At 39.9% G+C, this 20,465-nt stretch overlaps 2 protein-coding genes across 4 annotated transcripts; both read left to right on the top strand.

Moving 5' to 3' along the window:
- The first annotated feature begins 16 nt into the window (after positions 1-16).
- On the top strand, positions 17-11,762 carry LOC129453764 (E3 ubiquitin-protein ligase MARCHF2). 2 transcript variants are annotated; one of them, XM_055218136.2, is made up of 5 exons: positions 17-169; positions 4,731-4,990; positions 5,071-5,275; positions 5,505-5,714; positions 6,505-11,762. In XM_055218136.2, the coding sequence occupies exons 2-5, from the start codon at positions 4,815-4,817 to the stop codon at positions 6,661-6,663; spliced, it is 750 nt and encodes a 249-aa protein (XP_055074111.1). In that variant the 5' UTR covers positions 17-169; positions 4,731-4,814; the 3' UTR covers positions 6,664-11,762. The 2 variants fall into 2 exon arrangements, with proteins under 2 accessions (XP_055074111.1, XP_055074112.1); XM_055218137.2 differs by having other exon boundaries at positions 4,734-4,990.
- Positions 11,763-13,333: 1,571 nt separating this feature from the next.
- On the top strand, positions 13,334-20,425 carry LOC141349015 (heterogeneous nuclear ribonucleoprotein M-like). Of its 2 annotated transcripts, XM_073866117.1 has the most exons (16): positions 13,334-13,589; positions 14,120-14,295; positions 15,679-15,731; positions 16,296-16,303; positions 16,390-16,483; positions 16,593-16,856; positions 16,939-17,092; positions 17,184-17,233; positions 17,316-17,376; positions 18,144-18,242; positions 18,341-18,382; positions 18,531-18,608; positions 18,709-18,822; positions 19,223-19,809; positions 19,891-19,942; positions 20,038-20,425. In XM_073866117.1, the coding sequence occupies exons 1-16, from the start codon at positions 13,531-13,533 to the stop codon at positions 20,199-20,201; spliced, it is 2,055 nt and encodes a 684-aa protein (XP_073722218.1). In that variant the 5' UTR covers positions 13,334-13,530; the 3' UTR covers positions 20,202-20,425. The 2 variants fall into 2 exon arrangements, with proteins under 2 accessions (XP_073722218.1, XP_073722217.1); XM_073866116.1 differs by lacking the exons at positions 13,334-13,589; positions 14,120-14,295; positions 15,679-15,731; positions 18,341-18,382 and having other exon boundaries at positions 15,790-16,303.
- Positions 20,426-20,465: the final 40 nt, after the last annotated feature.

Genomic DNA, 20,465 nt, shown 5'->3' on the forward strand with positions numbered 1-20,465 from the left:
GTATGCAGCGCTAATCGCAGACGTCGGTAGGAGGCCGAGTCGAGTCGTCTGTTGAGAGGCATCAAGCCAAAACAAGGCTCGCGTTTTCAGTTCATAGTTTACAAACCAGCTACATATTTTAATGTAATTTACCCCCGTGCGGCAGCATATCAGCATGGCGAGCCAAAAGGTAAGAGTATACGTTTAAAACCACATTTTAATATTAATCCGAGGCTTTGGTGCCATATTTTGCTACATGGCTAATGTAACTAGCAGCCAAATGTAATTGCATTATTTCACATCCACCGTGAACGTGTCTTCGTGCGTATTAAATCGTCAAAATGTCGTTTTAAATTAATACGTTCAAATCTGTCATGTATTCAGCGCAACGCCAATGAAAATTGTATTAAATTTACGTTTTACGTTGTGTGTCGAAGGCCCACCCTGGATAGACAGCTTGATAGATCAAAACTGATCAGATCAAGCAGGTTTAAATTGAGTTTAAATGTGGGTTGGTTTTCAACTAGACCTTGTTTATGTGAAATAGCTGTGCAATCTTGCTTTTAATTCTGTGATAGGCTTATGAGTCCATATAGGATCACGTTAGATCAAGCTGCAGGTGTTTATGTATGTATGTTGCTTGAGGTATTTTGGATTATTATTGCTGGTTTCATAAATCACTAAGGTGCTTTCCCTCATTTGTTTTTTATTGTGGCTCTGTTGTGTGGACCTGTGATGCTAAAAAATATTATCTAGGCAGGAAGCTTACTAGGTTTTGAAACTCAGTCTGACTGTATTGGTTTCATAGTGGAGTTTGCATCAGAATACCTTACTTAACCCAGACGTGTCATTTCTCACGTTTATTTTTAGTAATGTGTAGTGTTAATGAAATGATTCACTTAAAATTATGTCAGCAGTTACTCATGTCTGTCTTCAGTGGTCTTGTGGGAATGTTCACACTGCTGTTTCACATACAATGAAACCATACAGTGATCCAACCTGGCACTTTGCTGTCATTCACAAGATATGAGACCAATACCTGGTGTGACCCCTGATTGGTTTTTTAAAACTACACCCTTTTAAGTGCTTAAAGGAAAACACCACTGTTTTTCATTATTTTACTATGTTCTTACCTCAACTTGGACGAATGAATACATACCTATCTTTTTTCAATGCGTGCACTTAATCTTTGTACAGTGCCTTGTGAATGTGTTAGCATTTAGCCTAGCCCCATTCATTCCTATGGCTCCAAACAGGAATGAATTTATAAGCCACCAAACACTTCCATGTTTTCCCTATTTAAAGACTGTCACATGAGTAGTTACACAAGTAAGTATGGTGGCACAAAATAAAACTTTTGTTTGGAGCCATAGGAATGAATGTGGCTAGGTTAAATGCTAACACATCCAAGAAGCGCTGTACAAAGATTAAAAGTGCACGCATTGAAAAAAGATAGGTATGTTTTAATTCATCTAAGTTGAGGAAAGAACATAGTGAAATATTGAAAGACGGTGGTGTTTTCCGTTGAAAGGGTCTTTACGGTGATTTACGGTTACTTTTAGAAAAACTGTACTTGAAATAATTTTGATCTTACCAGTGTTCGAATTATGTCAAAGATTATGGGGTCCCCTAGCTAAGCCCCCCACCCTGTCATTATAGGGTTGTCTTGTTTCACAAAGTAAGATATGATCCTGAATCAACGTTTTAATCAAAAAACCCCAAATTACCCTTAACTCAAATCCTAACCCTCAAATTAGTGTGAAATGCTAATTAATAGGGCTGCACGGTTTGGGTAATTTTTCACATTGCGATTATTGGTGCTAATATTGCGATGTGCGGTTGCGATTATAATAAATGGTATCATGAGTCAACTTGATGGGTTTTAAGGAAAATCCACACACAGTTTAGTGATAATGCTAAAATGTGTATTTGTAAAACTAGAAATGTTTTCGAATTGCCACGTGATGTAGCAACTGCTCAGTGTCAGTAATCCTAAATCCAAAATACCGCCATACAACAGACGTAGAGTTTTTTTTAGCTACCAGATCACTGTCAATCTCCTGTGCATCCATCTTCGCTCTGGTATTTCCGCACTGCGCACACACAAGTGACGACACACGCCACACACTTGCATGCCACACGTGCACTGCCTTTTTTGTTAGTTTTTCTTTCTTTTTTTAAACAGCAAGGAAAATCATCAAACTGTTATCAGAAAGTTTGTGTTAACAAGTCCACACATTTATTTATTTAATATAATTGCAACATTTTGCTGTCATATAATCACACAGGCTGACATCGCGATTGCGATGCGATTAATTGTGCAGCACTACTAATTAAGAAGATTTTTTAAAGCCCCTAACCCTAAATATAATAACTAAAGATTCTTACCGTCAACAAGGTTAAAATAATCCACACGCAAAATGACTCGTCCGACAATTCCTCCAGAAAACAGCATAAGGCAAACTTGAGATTTTACATTTATTTCAGAAATAGTTTGGATTAGTTTATTGCGAAATTGGGACAAATAATGGACAGTATCACTTTGTGGCAGCGCAGCACCACAATTTTAAATTCATGTAGTATTTTACTAAAAAACAGGGGATCCCCTCTAATTTATATGTTTGTGCTTCATAACAGGTTCCTCCATGCTTATAGGAGGTCCGGGACCCCCCCTCAATTCGAACACTGAAGCTTAAACAATAACCCTACAGTCACATTAGCTACAAAAGTGAACGACACCGAGCTACACGCACTCGCTTGATGGGCGCTCCTTGGCTAGTTTCTAAAAGCGGTATCAAAAGGCACTTTAAAGGTTTTTGGATTTAAAAGTATGTATTTCTCGATAAAAGTAACAAAACATATGAGATAAAATGCCAAACTTATCAGATATATACATAAATACGCATTTTCCGCCATCTTGAATTATTTTCTCAGACTCGACCACAGACCTACGTCACGCTGCCCCTTCACTCCGATTGGCAGTCGCTTTGTCGCATCGCTCAGCATTTGCATAAAATAGCCTGCTTGTCTATTTTGGCCCCGCCTTGCTCGCGCAGCGGCGAGCTCGTCGCTTGTCGCTGGCAAACGGCCACTTCCATTGAAAATGAATGGTAGCCTGTCGCTCTGTCTCTGTCTCTTGTAGCTAATGTGACTGGGGGGTCAGTTAGATTAAGCTTTGATGCTTCCGGCTACGTTTACACAACTATGTTGTAAAAAACGAAAACCTTTTCCTTTGAGTTTTTGATAAATAGGTAACACTTTGCAATAAGGTTAATTAGTTAATATTAGTAGTTAACTACATTAGTTAACATGAACTAATAATGAACTGCATTATGCAGCATATTTGTTAATGTAAATTTTTAACTATTACTAATACTTTATTAAAATCTTGTTAATGTTAGTTAAAGGGGTCATATCGTGAAAATGTTAGCATTGCCACTTTGTAGGTGTGAGCAAAAATAGGTCATTGAAGAAATTTGGCTTTCTTTATGATGTCATAAGGATATCTTATTAGAATAATACCGCCCCCTTAATGTACACTATCCAACCACAGCACTGCTATTTAGTGCAGAGAGAAAGAAAGAGAGAAAAATAATTCACAGCACAATTGAGTTTGAATTGCATCAAACCACCATCATTGTGATTAGTGTTTGCACTTCATCAGCTCATTTGCATTTTAAAAGACACACCCAAAACGACACATTTTTGCTCAAACCTACAAAGTGATAATGCTAACATTTTCACGATATGACCCCTTTAATGCACTGTGAACTAACATGAACAAACAATTAAAAACTTTATTTCTATTAACTAACATTAACAAAGATTAATAAATGCTGTAACAAATGTATTGCTCATAGTTTGTTTATGTTAGTTAATACATTTTGTTTACTAATGAACCTTATTGTAAAGTGTGACCGATAAATGTAATGTACACATGACAATGTTGTCATAAAGATGCACAAAAGCGAATTAAAAAAGTTGTATTACGCAGGCCAGACCATTAGATTGCAAAGTTATTTTGTAAAGAAACACTACACGCCTGCACACGTACGTATTCTTCTACTGAGCGATAAATACAAATAATCCAACAGCAAACAATCGCGATGAGACGATCATTTAATCATTTCAGATCACCGCAATGATTGCACATCTCTCTAAAAAACACAAGGGGGAGCTGACAGTATCAGATTACTTTTAAATATGTGTTATGTGTTAACTTACTGCCAGATAAACCTTGCAAAAGATTTAATTTAAATAATCACAACAATGTGTGAAAATTATTTCATGATCAACGAAAATGTATGAGAATTAAATGTCAAAGCAATAAAAGAGACAATTAATCATCATAATAGTCAAAGTCCTAAAACAGGCAATTAATTGTAAAAATGACCGCAATTTATTAGGCAAATAACCGTCAGCCAAAAGTCATAATCGTGACAGCCCTACCTACAGTTTTAACGGTTTATCTAATTCAGTACCTACTGTCACAGTATGCAATTTCGGACGCAGGGTCAGTGTATTGAGCAGCACAAACACTTTTAGGATGCCATTGTTTCACTTAAATTTGTGTATGCTTATCGTTGACTGAATTAACACACATGCGCCTGATGTCACCATTATCACAGCTTCATGTTTTTGTAGCTTATATGAAGACGACAAGGTGTCGTTTTCAAAAACTGTCCCTTTGAAACCCATCATCAAACGTTTGTTCAGAAGCCCTTGTTACATTGACTTTGTGCTTCTCTTAGCAGTGCTAGGATCTATCTGAGATAAGGTGTGGGAGCGAGGCTGCTCCCAAATTCCCTTCCCTCGCCCTCCTGGACGACCCCAAAATGACCACAGGGGAGTGTTGCCACCTCCCGGGCTCCCTGTGTGACTGCACTGGCAACACTGCCCTGTCTAAAACTGTGGAGGAAGCTGATAGCCGTCGGGCTCAGTACGTCACCCAGGTCACGGCTAAGGATGGACGTTTACTGTCTACTGTCATCAAAGCCCTTGGCACGCAGAGGTAAACGCATCCCGCCGTCGTCTTTGTTAAGCTTCCATTACCCAATAAATATAAAACTCTTGAACTTCTCTCCGTGTTAGCGATCGGCCAATTTGTCGGATCTGCCACGAGGGTCAGGACGTGTGCAACAGTGAGGGGCTTCTTTCCCCGTGTGACTGTACCGGAACGTTGGGAACGGTACACAAAAGCTGCCTGGAGAAGTGGCTGTCGTCTTCTAACACCAGCTACTGTGAGCTGTGCCACACTGAATTTACCATCGAGCGACGGCCGCGGCCGCTTACAGAGGTAACGGGACGATGCTTTTAGCTTCACATGCGTAGCTTGGTCCTACTATTCTCTTGTGCGTGTGTACATTTTTAGTATTTGAGTGGTGTTGCATAAATTCAATTGCTATCTTAGTTGTATAGATGCTATCGTATAGACCACTCTGCATTCTAGTTTAAAGATTTGAGCTTTGCGAACCATAGCATCAGTTTTTGGCCATGTGTATGACTAAAGCATCTTCTTTCTTCAGTGGCTCAGAGACCCCGGCCCTCGAAACGAAAAGCGCACCCTTTTCTGTGACATGGTGTGCTTTCTGTTTATAACGCCCCTAGCAGCCATCTCGGGCTGGCTGTGTCTACGGGGTGCACAGGACCACCTGCACTTCAATAGTCGCCTGGAGGCGGTCGGCCTCATTGCCCTGACCATCGCACTCTTCACCATATACGTCCTTTGGACTCTGGTAGTGTATTAGAAAGAATTCAAACACATTCATATTTGTCCCCTTAAAGGGACACTCGTTTTCCAGCTCCCCTAGAGTTAAACATTTGATTTTTACCATTTTGGAATCCATTCAGCTGATCTCCGGGTCTGGCGCTAGCACTTTTTGCATAGCTTAGCACAATCCATTGAATCTGATTAGACCATTAGCATTGTGCTAAAAATAACCGAAGAGTTTCAATATTTTATCTATTTAAAACTTGACTCTTCTGTAGTTACATTGTGTACTAAGACCGAAAATAGTCCCCTGCTATTGAAAGTAACCAAGGGGACTATTTTCGGGCAGTGTGTAATATCACTAAGCCTCCTGCAGCCATGTTACAGCAGCAAAGTCCTTGATTATTACGCCAGTTTGAGAGTATAGTTCCTAGCCATATTAGCATTGAAAATCACAACTTTTATTTTTTTTTCGGCTTTAGTACACGATGTAACTACAGAAGGGTAAAGTTTAAAGTAGGAAAAATATCGAAACGCTTTGGTTATTTTTAGCGCGATGCTGCTAATGGTCTAATCCGATTCAATGGATTGTGCTAAGCTATGCTAAAAGTGCTAGCGCCAGACCCGGAGATCAGCTGAATGGATTCCAAAACGGTAAAAATCAAATATTTAACACTAGGGGAGCTGGAAAATGAGCATATTTTCAAAAAAAGTGAAATGTCCCTTTAATAAATATTTAAACCGGTGACCAAGAAAATTCACCATTTGGTCGATTGGACCTCGTCCTTAAACCAACATGTTGTCTTTCTTTGCAGGTCTCATTCCGCTACCACTGTCAGTTGTACTCCGAGTGGAGACGAACCAATCAGAAAGTCCGCTTGCTCATTCCCGACACCAAGGGTGCACACTCTACCCAGCATTCCTTGCTCTCCACCAAGCTGCTGAAAAAGACGGCAGACGAGACCATAGTATGAGAGACGTGGTGCCTGGGGCCCGAACGTGGTGGTATTAGCGTGCAACAGGTTCTTGACGCGCTGTCGTCAACTAGAGCCGCGGCACCATTGGATGCATTCTTTTCTATTTAATCCTTTATATCTAAATATGTGAGCACTTCGTTTTTATTTCACCAGTCTCTTTTATTGTCTTTGTTTTTTTTAGCCTTTACAAGTGTGTTGTTTAAAAGAAACCTTTATTTATTTGGGGCTTGAACAGCTACGCTGAGGCCCCGTACCATTCAGTATGCATTGTATTTTAAACAATCAGAAATCTAACTTATGTGTACAGACAATTCCTTTGAGCACAGCAGTGAGGGATTTCGACTCGAGTACATACAGCTGCTGAAGCTTTAAACCAAACCTTTCTTTCGTTTTTCTACTCTACCTTCAAGTACTTTCCATCTTCACCCGACAGAGAATCGGTCCAAATCGATTCCTGGCGAACTTGCCAATGTGGCTCCTGTATGACTTAAATATATGGAGAAATATATATATATACACTATACAGTATGTAAAACAAGAAAGCTATAAGCTCTGTCAATAGTATTACAGGGCCCCTAAGAGGCCCTTTGCATTTTTTAGGGGGCGCGGGAAAGAAATATGGACACATGGCGATCCGGGCGGTCAAGCTTGCCCTCTTAAACGAGAAAGACAGACATACGAGCGCATTACAAGTGCAGGTTTCAACGCATGCCAGATTCCATGTAAAAAGTCTCATTAAATCGGCGACTGTTCAGCGTGAAGTTCATTCGAGATTTGCTGAGGTTGCTTTTCCAAAACGAATGATCTTGTAGAACATGCAGCATGCGGTGGTCCTAAAGTGGTAGCACTTTCTGACAACGTAGCCTAGATGTGAGCTGATCAAATGTAGATACATGTACGCTTTTAGGATCCAACAAACTTGTGTCGTGTTGAGTCGTAAGACCCCGTATTGTATCGGATCACATTCAAGCGGCTATAAAATGATGTTTTGGTGAGTGTTGAAGATGGACGTCTGTATGTGTTTACAGTATGCATTTTTACATTATGCCGTTTCGGCTGTATCAAACGGCAGACACTGAAAATGGCACACTTGGGATTTTGTAGCAATTTGGCCTGTGGAGGACGCAGGCCAGAAGGTCAAGAGAAGGTCGGGATGCTAAACTTAATCGCTAGTAATGAACTTCCTTATCCATACACTACAGTATCAAGTATCTTTTAGCTGTGCATCCAAGAAGAATGCAAAACATTAGCAACCATAGCTTTTCGTTTCTCCTGTTGTAGTACCATTTGAAAGTATATCTAGATTGATTCTTTGGGATATGCAGTAGCGTAATAATTGCACATTCGCCACTGTAAAAGGGATAGTTCACCCAAAAATGAAAATTATGTTATCGTTTACTCATTCTTAGGTTGTTACAAACCTGTATTAATTTCTTTGTTCTGATGAACACAACAGAAGATATTTTGAGAAATGTTTGTAATCGATCAGAGGCCCCATTGACTTCTATAGTATTCTTTTTGTTTTACTATCTCAACTATGGGGCTTCTAGGGAGGCATCCTACACAAGAGGGGATGTATGGCAAAAAATCGAGAACCAATGCCTTAGAAGATAGCTTTATTTGATCTTGGCAGCAATTTGTTAATATGAACTGTTGTTAAATAAAAAAGAGCTGCCTTACTGTGGGTGTACACCAAACGCGAAGCGTGCAATCACATCGCGTTGCTCGCTCTAGATTACTCGCGGGATTTAACTTTGCGTCATGCGAATTTTTCGCTCGAGTTGAATACTTTCAACTTGGGCGAAGACGCGTTTGAGGTGAATAGCACATGTTTTCACAGCAAACGCGCCCCCCATATTGCGTCATTCGCATCGCCCCACGCGAGGACGCCTCTGATCGCGTCTTTGCATTGACTTTGTATGTAATCTACTCGCGCAAATCGTTGAACTCGCATCTGGTGTAAACCCACAGTTACTGTGGGTTTACACCAAACGCGAAGTGTGCAATCGCATCGCGTTGCATGCTCTAGATTACTCGCGGGATTTAACTTCGTGTCATGCAAATTTTTCGCTCGAGTTGAATACTTTCAACTTGGGCGAAGACGCGTTTGAGGCGAATAACACGTGTTTTCACGGCAAACGCTCCGCCCATATCGTGTCATTCGCATCGCCCCACAGGAGGACGCCTCTGATCACGTTTTTGCATTGACTTTGTATGTAATCTACTCGCGCATATCGGTGAACTCGCATCTGGTGTACACCAAACGCGAAGCGTGCAATCGCATCGCGTTGCTCGCTCTAGATTACTTGCGGGATTTAACTTCGTGTCATGCAAATTTTTCGCTAGAGTTGAATATTTTCAACTTGGGCGAAGACGCGTTTGAGGCGAATAGCGCGTATTTTCATGGCACACCCGCCGGCCATATCACGTCATTCGCAACGCCCCGCGCGATGATGCGTCTGATCGCTTCTTTGCATTGACTTTGTATGTAATCTACTCGCGCAAATCGTTGAACTCGCATCTGGTGTACACCAAACGCGAAGCGTGCAATCGCATTGCGTTGCTCGCTCTAGATTACTCGCGTGATTTAACTTCGTGTCATGCGAATTTTTCGCTCAAGTTGAATATTTTCAACTTGGGCGAAGACGCGTTTGAGGCGAATAGCACATGTTTTCACAGCAAACGCGCCGCCCATATCGTGTCATTCGCATCGCCCCACGGGAGGACGCCTCTGATCGTGTCTTTGCATTGGCTTTGTATGTAATCTACTCGCGCAAATCGTTGAACTCGCATCTGGTGTACACCAAACGCGAAGCGTGCAATCGCATCGCGTTGCTCGCTCTAGATTACTCACGGGATTTAACTTCGTGTCATGAGAATTTTTCGCTAGAGTTGAATATTTTCAACTTGGGCAAACGCGTTTGAGGCGAATAGCGCGTATTTTCATGGCAAACGTGCCGGCCATATCACGTCATTCGCATCGCCCTGCGCGATGATGCGTCTGATCACGTCTTTGCATTGACTTTGTATGTAATCTACTCGCGCAAATCGTTGAACTCGCATCTGGTGTAAACCCACAGTTACTGCAGTTAACTGTGGGATTTAACTTCGTGTCATGCGAATAGCGATTTAACTTCGTGTTTGAGGCGAATAGCGCGTGTTTTCATCGAGGATGCGTCTGATCGTCTCTTTGCATTGACTTTTTATGTAATCTACTCGCGCAAATCGTTGAACTCGCATCTGGTGTAAACCCACACTGCCTTAAAGGGACAGTTCACCCAAAATTACAATTCTGTCATCATTTACTCATGTTGTTACAAACCTGTATAAATTTCTTTGTTCTGCTGAATACAAAGGAATATATTTTGAGCAATGTTTGTAACAAAACCATTTTTGAGCACCATAAGTATTTTTTCCTACTATGGAAGCTAATGGTGCTTCTGTTTGCTGCTTTATTACAAATATCTTCTTTTGTGTTCAGCGAAAATTTATACAGGTTTGTAACATCATAAAATGGGAGAGTAAATGACAGAATTGTAATTTTTGGGTGAACTATCGATGATTTTAATTTTGCTTTCCACAAAACGATATGCAAGTTTGAAATTACATCAGTGAGTAAATAATAAAAAATAAAAATAATAGTGTTGGGTGAACTGTTCCTTTCATAAAATGAGCAACCTCCTATATGAAGGTCCAGATTAACTCTTTAATTGTAAATTTGAGGATCAAATGTAAATTTGTAGATACACTGACTAAATGTCTCTGTTCTTAAAAGTGTTGTGCGTTCTAGATCCAGGATTTTGTGTGTGTGTGTGTGTGTGTGTGTGTGGAGCAAACAAGCCCATGAATGTCTTGAGTTATTTGCTGATCGCTTTTTTCAGGGACGCATTTGATAGGCCTGCGCTTTGATGCTTGTAGTCCATGAGCACCGCTAACCAATGAGTTTTATACAGAAAGGTGCTTCTGTAGGTGGAATTCAAGCGTGTAAAAGTTTTCCCCGAATTCATTCACCACTCAAAATGTCACCTTGCATTCAAATTGTAAAAGAAAGTAATGCTTTTCCTCTTTAAGACGACATTATTTTGTATGAAGAAAAAGTTGTGCAATACATAAAACACAATAGCATTAATTATTGTGACTTTATTTTAATATGTGGTTTTGAGGTAAAAACTTAATCATTGTCTATCCCATTGCTCAGTGTATTCGAAAGTTGATCTTTTGTGCTGAACCAACATCTCAAGTCTTATTTGCGGTCTCATAATACCAACAAAAGGCAACTTTGCTGGCTCACTGCTACCTTGAGGAATGCTCTCTCTCGTTGTTGTGCTTCCACCTGCTTTTTTTTTCACATTTTGGGTCATTTACTGGTTATTTTGCAATGTAGGGTAATACATTGAGAGTGCAATTTTAAAAATATTACAATGCAATTCTTACCTATAACCTTAACAATACATGTATGATATTAACATAGATATAGATGTTGTTGCATATGAAGAACTTTAGAAGGGGATGGACATTGTTGAGCTCCGTTTTATTTAATTAATAATTCAGTTTTTATGCCAACTTGCAGTGGATATGGATGAGCTGGCTTTAATATGCAACCCTGCCAGAGCAGCTCAGCAGTTTAAATGATGTTAATAGAAGTAAACCCTGTTCATCAAATGCATGCTTTCTATTTTTTATTTAAACAAATGACACTCACAAATTTATGATGGAAACCCCATTCTGAATTTTTGAGAGGATTTAAACTTTTGTTGCAGTTTGAAAGGAGATGTTTTTTTTATATCAAAGCCATCTCTTTGTCAGGATAAACTTAATTGTAAATGTACGCATAGTTTGTTGTTCAGTTTAAATATCTCTAATTTTACCGGTGTGTTTTAATGTATTCATACTCTATGTATAATTTTGTTATTCTTGTTTCATTTATTCATCATGCACAACTCAAAACATTTGACTGATTTGAGATACTACAATGTTTATTATGTTGTGCAGTGGCTAACGAATGGTGTTTGTAATGTCCTCACCAAAATATGTTGGTGCTTGAAATCGGCCAAGAAAAGTGTGCATATTAAAAACAATGCTCTGGATCTGTGAAATTGTTGTTTTATTTTCCCAAGAGGGTCAAACTTTTTCATCAAAAAACACTTTTGTAAACACACACTTTGTATTTGTCAATATATATAAAGCTTTGGATTTTAATATAATAGAAATATTATATATAATAAGAATACTGTAATATAAAAATATATCTGCACTGTAAAAAATACTTTTAAATTTTTTGTTGAATCAATTCGCATTTACAAGTCATTTCAACTTACTATTATTTATCTTGACTAGAGATGAGTTGGTTTAACTACAGGTGAGTTGTTATAACTTGTAAAATTAAATTGACTTTTCTCAACTATATAAGTTGTGACAACTCATCTCTGTTGACATGACTTGTAAATCTGTGTTGATTTTACAAAAAATTTCAAGGAAGCAAAGTATTTTTTAAAGTGCAATGCAGGTGCATTGGGCCAAATTTGAAATTAAAGTATGGATGAAATGGCCGAATTCAACACATAACATTTAGATCAATATCTAAAAATAATTTAAATCAAATTTAGATCATAATTTATGTGAATTTTTCATAAAAATTTGATATTTTACAGGCAAGCTTATGGTGTAGTTGAGGAATTGTGTGGTGAACAGGTACAAAATATCTCCCAAAACACAGCATTATTGTATAGATTGGAAGTAAAAAAAAGATATATTATTTATATTATTTTTACAGGAAAATAAGGGTTTATGAGGGTTAATCAAAATGATAACTGTTTATACAATATCAGGGGAAATAACGCACAATTATTTCATAATTCTTAAAAATAAAAAGAATTATATTGTGCAACCCTTTAAAAAAAAATCTATGCATTAATGCATAATACAAGGATGGTTAGATGAAGGATCATGGATGGATGGATTAATGTGTGGATATCTATCTATTATAGGCAACTATATAAACAATATTCACCTTTATTATATACACAGACTTTTATTGAATTATTTGTTTTTAAGCAAAAAAAGCAGGTGTTACAACAAGCCATTTGTTTGTTGCACGTAACCCCATCTATGAGGTAAGTTATAATGTTTGCACTCCTGTCACTTTCGGTGTAATTGTACGATAACGGTAGTGTTCATTTGTAGCAGAGATGTCTGTGTTAATTATGTAAAAATTATTAATGTAACTTAAATATTTTTTGAATGATGGAGCCAAAAAATTTTAGTTTGTGTCCCCCTTTCCCCTACGTGTGAACAGGAAATTGCGACCAACTTAAGTACTGTGACGTATTTTCAAACGAAACTGAATATTTAATGAGAAAGGATCAGATCTTTTTTTTTACATAGATCGACTTTCATGAATAAATTGTTCACAAAAACAAAAAAACTAGTAATGTATTGTGCCCTAACTGATTTCATAATTTTGATTTTGGTCTTTCAGTTGAAGGGAATTATATTTATGAATTAATTTTTTTTTATTTAAATGAATTGATATGATTTCCAATGTAATACAAATACGTAATATAATAAAATAATATAACGGAAAATCCTTTTACTTCACCGTTTACTGTGATCAGCGTTTTAAACGCGAATGGTCATACGTCACTTCCTATCACGCCCTCTTCTCTTCAAATATCAATTTCACTCGAGCTGCGTCGTCGCCATTTTCACCCGGCTGCAGACGTGCGCATGTAACAAACCCATCCAACAGCGCCTACGGAAAATTCACCAATCTTTTTAATTTTTTGCCGATTATTTCGTTTGCATCTTCATCTTCTAGACTGAGTCAGACGACTGGGTCGCAGTTGAACTCAAACGGAAAACACGATGTCTGAAAACGAAGGCAAAATGTCGACTGAGGCCAAGCAGGAGAAACAAGGCCAAGGGTAATGCGACACAAATGCAAACGTGCTTATCTTGTTATGTGTTAAAAAAAAAGAATCCGTAGATATTTAATAGCTTGTTTTTCTTACGCACAATACGTTTTTATATTGATTTGCCAACTTTCAGAAAACAATCAGTGCTTATTGTTTATATAAAGTCGTTGGATGTAGGTCATGCATGCAAACAAAGGCGTCGAATTCAAATCGTGAGGAATTAAGTTTCGTGCACAAATTATTCACACAGTTTGTGTGCTTTGTTAAACACAAAATAACTCGCATATATATATATATATATATACTATATATATTAGAGTTTACTTGTTGGTAAACACGCGTCGAATAAATTTTCTTTGTTAGCCGCTGTAGCTTAGCTTTAGCATGTTAGCATGCTAATGCAACACAACCTGCGAATCGATTGTAGTAACTTGCGTATGCTCACGAATAAAAGCGGTTGACTCTAACAGGTACTGCTTTTATTTGTATGATAATAATGTATAAACACGAAGAGATCTTATGATTGTTTTTCCTCATAGGAATGCAGTGAATGGCAAGTCCAACCATGAATCCAGAAAGGAGAGACCCCAGAAACGTGGTGGCGGGGGAAGATTTGAGCCCTATGGAAACCCAAACAAAAGATACCGCGTGTTTGTCAGCAACATTCCTTACGATGTTAAATGGCAAACGCTGAAAGATCTCATGAAGGAAAAAGGTAAGGGTTTATGTCGTTTTGCAGGGCCACTTTTATTAGCCACGTATCTAAAAGGTGGTCACGAGTTGGCTTTGTAAGTGCCGTATGTAGGATCGAGGATAAATATCCCATCATGGGGAAGTTGTCTCGAGGCTGTTTGAAAAATCACAATTGTGGTCCAAGTAATGATTTCAGATAGGTAATGTGGTCATCTTTGTAGGGTGCCTACAAAAAAAGTGACTGGATAACGTGCACAAAGTTGTTTTTCATAAGCACATATTACATAGTACATTTGGTGCCATGCATTGGTCTCTTTGGCTTTTGGATAACCCAGTTACAGTTTATGCACTTTGCAGATGCTTTTATCAGTATGTGTGTGGGTTCAAACCCATGACATTTGAGTTGCTAACGCAATACTCAACTAATTCAGCTAGATAATCCTTGTTGGTTAGAATTTAAGTACTCATGGGTCACATTTTGTATTTTAGTCATGTATATTATTTATAAGATCCACTTTAAGGTGTAAATATTTAGTAGTGCCCTCTACTAAAGGATTCCTCCATGCCATTCCTATGCATGGGAATTTCATGTGGAAATTGTACCTGTGTAGAATTAAATTGCATTTTCTTTTTTAGGTTTGCAAGAGTGAATGTTGTTGCTGCAGATCTTCATTATTGTGCCTTTTAAATGGAAGTGTGATTGATTTTTGGGGGTACAGGTCTACAGAGTAAAGCAGCTTCTTAAGATGGTCCTTGTTTTATCTTCTGGACAGGAGAATTGGAAGGATGGCTCAGAGTAGTTTTCGAAAAACTTACCGGTGGATAACAGACCTGAACGGGTTCCTTGACCAGCAGGATTTTTTTAATACATGTATATGATCTGGTTTATCGAGTCCACTTAAAATTGAGTCACAATGCCAAGTGAATAGTTGGGCAGCCCAGATGACTTCATGTGGATGAGATTGAGGTTGCTGTAACGTTTAACTCGCAACTTTTCCCCCTTTGGGTTTAGCCATTTTTCTTCCATAACGCCAAGCAGGCACTTGGATTAGGTGTGTCGACTGTGTACGGGATAGATAGACAAGTCAAAAATCAAATGAAGTGTCTTTTTGTCCACTTCATTGACTAGTTGAGATGCTTTCAAATCCGATGGCTCACGAGGTCGTAAATCTTTTGGTCAGTATTGGATGTTTGAGGTTTTCAGCAGGGACCGCTTAAGAAGTTTCACCTTAAAATGTTCAAAGCTTGCTGCTTGTAGACCTGTACCAGAATTTGTGGTGCTGTGGGAGGCTCTGGACTCGCAGACCGAGCTCACCGTCACCGTTCCGTTTGTTTCTTCTCTAAACCCCAATTGTTTTCTCGGCTTCTCTCCCTTGGTGTGTGTCGTCTGGGATCTGATTTGTAGTGGGTGAGGTAACATACGTGGAACACTTAATGGACGCGGAAGGCAAGTCAAGGGTAAGTGCAAAGAGACGAACCTCCATTTGTCCGCTTGAGTTTTTACATTTACTCTGCTTTTAATGTGGGATGTCCAGGGATGAGAGTTCAAAATGTGTCGTCTTGGGTGGCAAAAAAACGGACGCCGATTGTGGTTCTGAGTGGAACCACTGGGGTTGTTTCGCAGCTACATAGTTACGCTGTTTCTTGTGTGTCTCCTTTCAAGAGTCTTAGTGAGTGGTGTTCAATAACAAAACAAGGTTAACATTCGTTGAAAAGATTTTAGTGAGATAACAGCAATGGAACATCCGAACTTGATTGTGTAATTGGAACCGAAGGCCGGTTTGGGAATTTTTTCCGATCAGTGATTTTGACTTTGAGCCCATAATCTATGATGTAATTCAGTGTAAACTAAGATGTAATTGTGTTGCAGTAAGTGGACACCACATAGATGTACTGTTTTTTAGTCATTTATCATATATTATAATTTCCTGAGTTTTCACTCAATGCATTACGAATTTTGTCTAATTTTGAATTTTGTTCCCCTTCTGTTTTTGTTTGGGCTGGCGTGCTGAATAAACAAAGGGTTGCGCGTAAGTGTTGTTCAAATCATTCCTCATTTAGATTTTATAGTTGTTGGTTTTTTTGCATTGCTAATGTTTTATTTAACACTATAAAGGGTGGTTGAGTTCAGAACTGAAGAACTCATGAAAAAAGCAGTGGAAAAAGTCAACAAACACGTCATGAATGGCCGTCCCCTCAAAGTTAAAGAGGTTAGTGAGAACAACGCAAAGGCGCGTTCATAATCACACCCTTTTACTTTTTATTTCTACCTGATGACCTGGATTTGCATTTAAATAAGCAAATAATACCCATTTGTAGGATCCAGATGGAGTGATTGCCCAGCGTGAAGCGCATCGGGCCCAGGGGGGAGGTGGTGGTGGACCCCCAGGTATGGGTGGAGGAATGGGAGGCGGAATGGGCATGGGTGGAGGTATGGGCATGGGTGGAGGAATGGGTCCAGGGCCTGGAGGTCCACCCATGGTCAACATACCTCCCAGTCTCATGAACAACCCCAACATTCCCAACGAGATCATCCACGGGCTTCAGGCAGGAAAAATCGGAAGCACCATTTTCGTAGCCAATGTAAGACTTGAATTCGCTGTATGAAAGCGTACAATGAATGTTGAGATTATCAGATCTGTAACAGTGGTGCGTCTCTTCTCAGCTGGACTACAAGGTTGGGTGGAAGAAGTTGAAGGAGGTGTTCGGAATGGCTGGAGTCGTGGTGCGTGCCGACATCCTGGAGGATAAAGATGGGAAGAGCAGAGGCATGGGAACAGTCACATTTGAAATGCCAATCGAAGCCGTTCAGGCAGTCTGTATCCTTCCTAAGAAGTTAACTGTGTACAGAAATTTGTGTTTTTTATTGGATTTTTGGAAATGTGGTTTGTGGTCCTTAATGTATGTTAGCTATGTTCAATGGGCAGCTCCTCTTCAACAGAGTCATGCATGTCAAACTGGTAAGTTAGCAGTTACTTTGGTTGACATCAGAAACTTGATTGTACCTTAATCTGCCCATTTACACTAGCCATTTTTTCCTAGGATGAGAAATCCCTGCCTAAAGGTGACTTCGGACCCCCAGAGCGTCCACCAGCTCTTCCTCGTAAGTGATTGTTTTAACTGTTGAAAGGGACACTCCACTTTTTTGGAAAATAGGTTCAACTCCCCTAGAGTTAAACATTAGATTTTTACAGTTTTGGAATCCATTTAGCTGATCTTGGTTCTGGCGGTACCACTTTTAGCATAGCTTAGCATAATCCATTAAATCTGATTAGACCATTAGCATCACGCTCAAATAACCTAATTGTTCCATATTTTTTATTTAATTAAAATTTGACTCTTCTGTAGTTGCATCGTGTACTAAAACCGAGAGAAAATTAAAAGTTGTGAATTTCTCGGCAGATATGGCTAGGAACTATGCGCTCATTCTGGCGTAATAATCAAGGGCTTTGCTGCCGTAACATGGCTGCAGGAGGCGCAATGATATTACGCAGTGCCTGAAAACAGTCCCCTGCTATTGAAAGTTACTAAGGGGACTATTTTCGGCTGCTGCGTAATATCATTGCGCCTCCTGCAGCCATGTTATGGCATTTTTAAGCATGATGCTAAATGGTCTAATCCGATTCAATGGATTATGCTAAGCTATGCTAAAAGTAGTACAGCCAGACCCTGAGATGAGCTGAAAGGATTCCCAATCTGCAAAAATCAAATGTTTATCTCAAGGGGAGATGATAAATGAGCAAATTTTCAAAAAAAGTGGAGTGTTCCTTTAAGGATACTTTAGGAAGTAGCCAAAATGGCGGCACACACGTGCATCTGACATCTTACTATAGTCCCTTTTCTAATTGTTTTCCCACAATTCCAATGCAGGTGGTCTTAGTGGCATCGGCCTTGGTTTAGGACCTGGCGGTCAGCCCATCGACGCTGCCCAACTCAACCGAGGTGGAATGAACAATATGGGACCAGGAGGTAAAAACATGCCTGTTTAATCTTTCAATCATTTCAGCTTGTACTCACTCATTCATTTATCATTCCCCTCCCCTCTTCATAAATGAATGTTTTCATAGGAATGGATGGAATGGGATTTGGTGGCATGGGTAGAATGGGAGGTATGTTTCCTCTGAATTAATTGCATGTTAAGTGGATTGTGCATGCCAAGATGATTGGCTGAGTAGTTTCCATAGAGCATCAACATTTTTCATTCATGTTTTCTGTTCAATGCGCTAGTGAATTAACATTTCATAAATGATTTCAAAGGTATGGATAATTTTGGTGGTGGCGGCGGTATGAACAACATGGATCGTTTCGGACCCTCTGGAATGGGGCGAATGAATGGTAAGTGTATAGAGAGTTGATATATAAATCTTTACGTTTGTCTCTTTTTAGTGTATGGTCTTCTAATAATGAACCCAAATATCTAATAATTTATTTTTAGATATGGATCGTGGCATTGGTGGTGGTGGCGGAGGTTTTGATAGAGATTTCGGTGGCCGCAATGACATGGGAATGACGAGGAGCAACTTTGGAGACTCCTTTGACAGAGGAATGGGTCAGTAAGCCGTTACATGCCCTAACATATAAGTGTCATTTCATTTAATGGTATGTTCACACCAGTCATGGTAGAGGTGGCAAAAACGCGCTATTTGTGCGTAGTTGGACGCTTAAACATTTTGAGTTTACTCGCTTCATTTAGACATGATATTCTAGTCATTTGAGACATTAACGTGGAAATTTGTGTCATGGGAGGGGCTTCTGCGACTCCGCACGCTCCCTGTAATCACGTGACTACTAGAGCAAGCTCCTTATTGGTTCCGTTGCACAAATATCTGCCAGAGTCTCGATTTGTCAACCCGCGCATTTCCCACGGCAACGCTCAAGTCAATCCTACCGTGCCGCAGGATGCCTATTCGCGTCTTTGCATTTAATCTCACTATTTTTTTGTCTACCAGGAGGAGGTTCCATGGGAATGGATCGGATGAATCCCGGCATGGACCGTCTCAGCGGCGGAATGGACCGCATGGCCAGCCTAGACCGAATGGGAATGGACCGCATGGATCGCGTTTCTGATCTAGACAGACTGGGTACCGGTTTCGACCGAATGGGTGCAGGCATGGACCGTCTTGGGCCCGGCATGGACCGTTTGGGATCAGGCCTCGACCGCATGAGCTCCAGCCTCGGCCCCACCGGATTCGATCGCCTCGGCTCGTCCAGCTTGGACCGTATGAGCGGTGGTGGGATGGACTTTGCCTCTCCTATGGGCATGGACAGGATGAATACGGGCCTAGACCGCATGGGAACCAACTTCGACCGCATGGGCACCGGAGCCCTCGACCGTTTTCCCTCCTCAGGTCTGGACCGAATGGGTTCCGGCATGGATCGAATGGGCGCCGGTGGCGTAGGAGGCCAGTTTGACAGACCTGCCGATATGGACCGCGGCAACTTCGGCACACCTTTCGGTGGTACCGGAATCGGACAGGGAGGTGCAGGGGCTGGCGGACCCAACGCTAGGAAGGGCTGTCAGATCTTTGTCAGAAATGTAAGCACTTTTTTTCGGGTTTTGTGTGTTTGTTTCTCTTAATTTGTCACATTATTTACTCTTTGCATTTTTATTTTACAGCTGCCCTTTGACTTTTCATGGAAGATGTTAAAGGACACTTTCAACTCATGTGGTGAGATCATTGTTTGATAATGTTAACCAATCAAATTCTGAAATGCTTTTATTGCAGCTGACTTGTATTAATCTCACATTTGTGTTTTGTCACAGGAGTTGTGCAGTACGCAGATATTAAGATGGAAAACGGCAAATCCAAGGGTTGCGGGGTGGTGCGCTTCGACAGCCCCGAGACCGCAGAGAGGGCCTGCCGTACAATGAACGGTTACCGGCTCAGCGGACGAGAGATCGACGTCAGGATTGACAGGAATGCATAATTCGTCTCCCACGTGTGATTTGCCTCATCCCTCGCCGTGCTTTCCAAATTATTTGTCAGTTATGTATTTGTATGGGTGCCAAATGGTGCACTTTTAGTTTTTGCTTAAGATTTTAGAGACCAAATTTATTTTTTTCCCCCTGAATCCCTACACTTTTTATTGTAATGCTTTTCAAGAAAATGCCTTTGTTAAAGGTTTAATAAATCTCAACAATGGGAACCTTAGCCAATGTTGTCATGTTTTTTTCTGCATGTGTTTGGTTTG

The sequence above is a fragment of the Misgurnus anguillicaudatus genome, unplaced genomic scaffold (assembly GCF_027580225.2).
Source record: "Misgurnus anguillicaudatus unplaced genomic scaffold, ASM2758022v2 HiC_scaffold_48, whole genome shotgun sequence".
In the NCBI taxonomy this organism is placed as follows: Eukaryota; Metazoa; Chordata; class Actinopteri; order Cypriniformes; family Cobitidae; genus Misgurnus; species Misgurnus anguillicaudatus.

Bases quoted from the DNA above. Each gene is read 5' to 3' on its own strand.
- LOC129453764 (XM_055218136.2), top strand. From the start codon at position 4,815: ATGACCACAGGGGAGTGTTGCCACCTCCCGGGCTCCCTGTGTGACTGC. The intron at 5,276-5,504 runs GTAACGGGACGA...TTCTTTCTTCAG, and splicing joins GGCCGCGGCCGCTTACAGAG to TGGCTCAGAGACCCCGGCCC. The intron at 5,715-6,504 runs GTAGTGTATTAG...CTTTCTTTGCAG, and splicing joins TATACGTCCTTTGGACTCTG to GTCTCATTCCGCTACCACTG.
- LOC141349015 (XM_073866117.1), top strand. From the start codon at position 13,531: ATGTCTGAAAACGAAGGCAAAATGTCGACTGAGGCCAAGCAGGAGAAA. The intron at 17,093-17,183 runs GTATCCTTCCTA...AATGTATGTTAG, and splicing joins CGAAGCCGTTCAGGCAGTCT to CTATGTTCAATGGGCAGCTC. The intron at 19,943-20,037 runs GTGAGATCATTG...GTTTTGTCACAG, and splicing joins GGACACTTTCAACTCATGTG to GAGTTGTGCAGTACGCAGAT.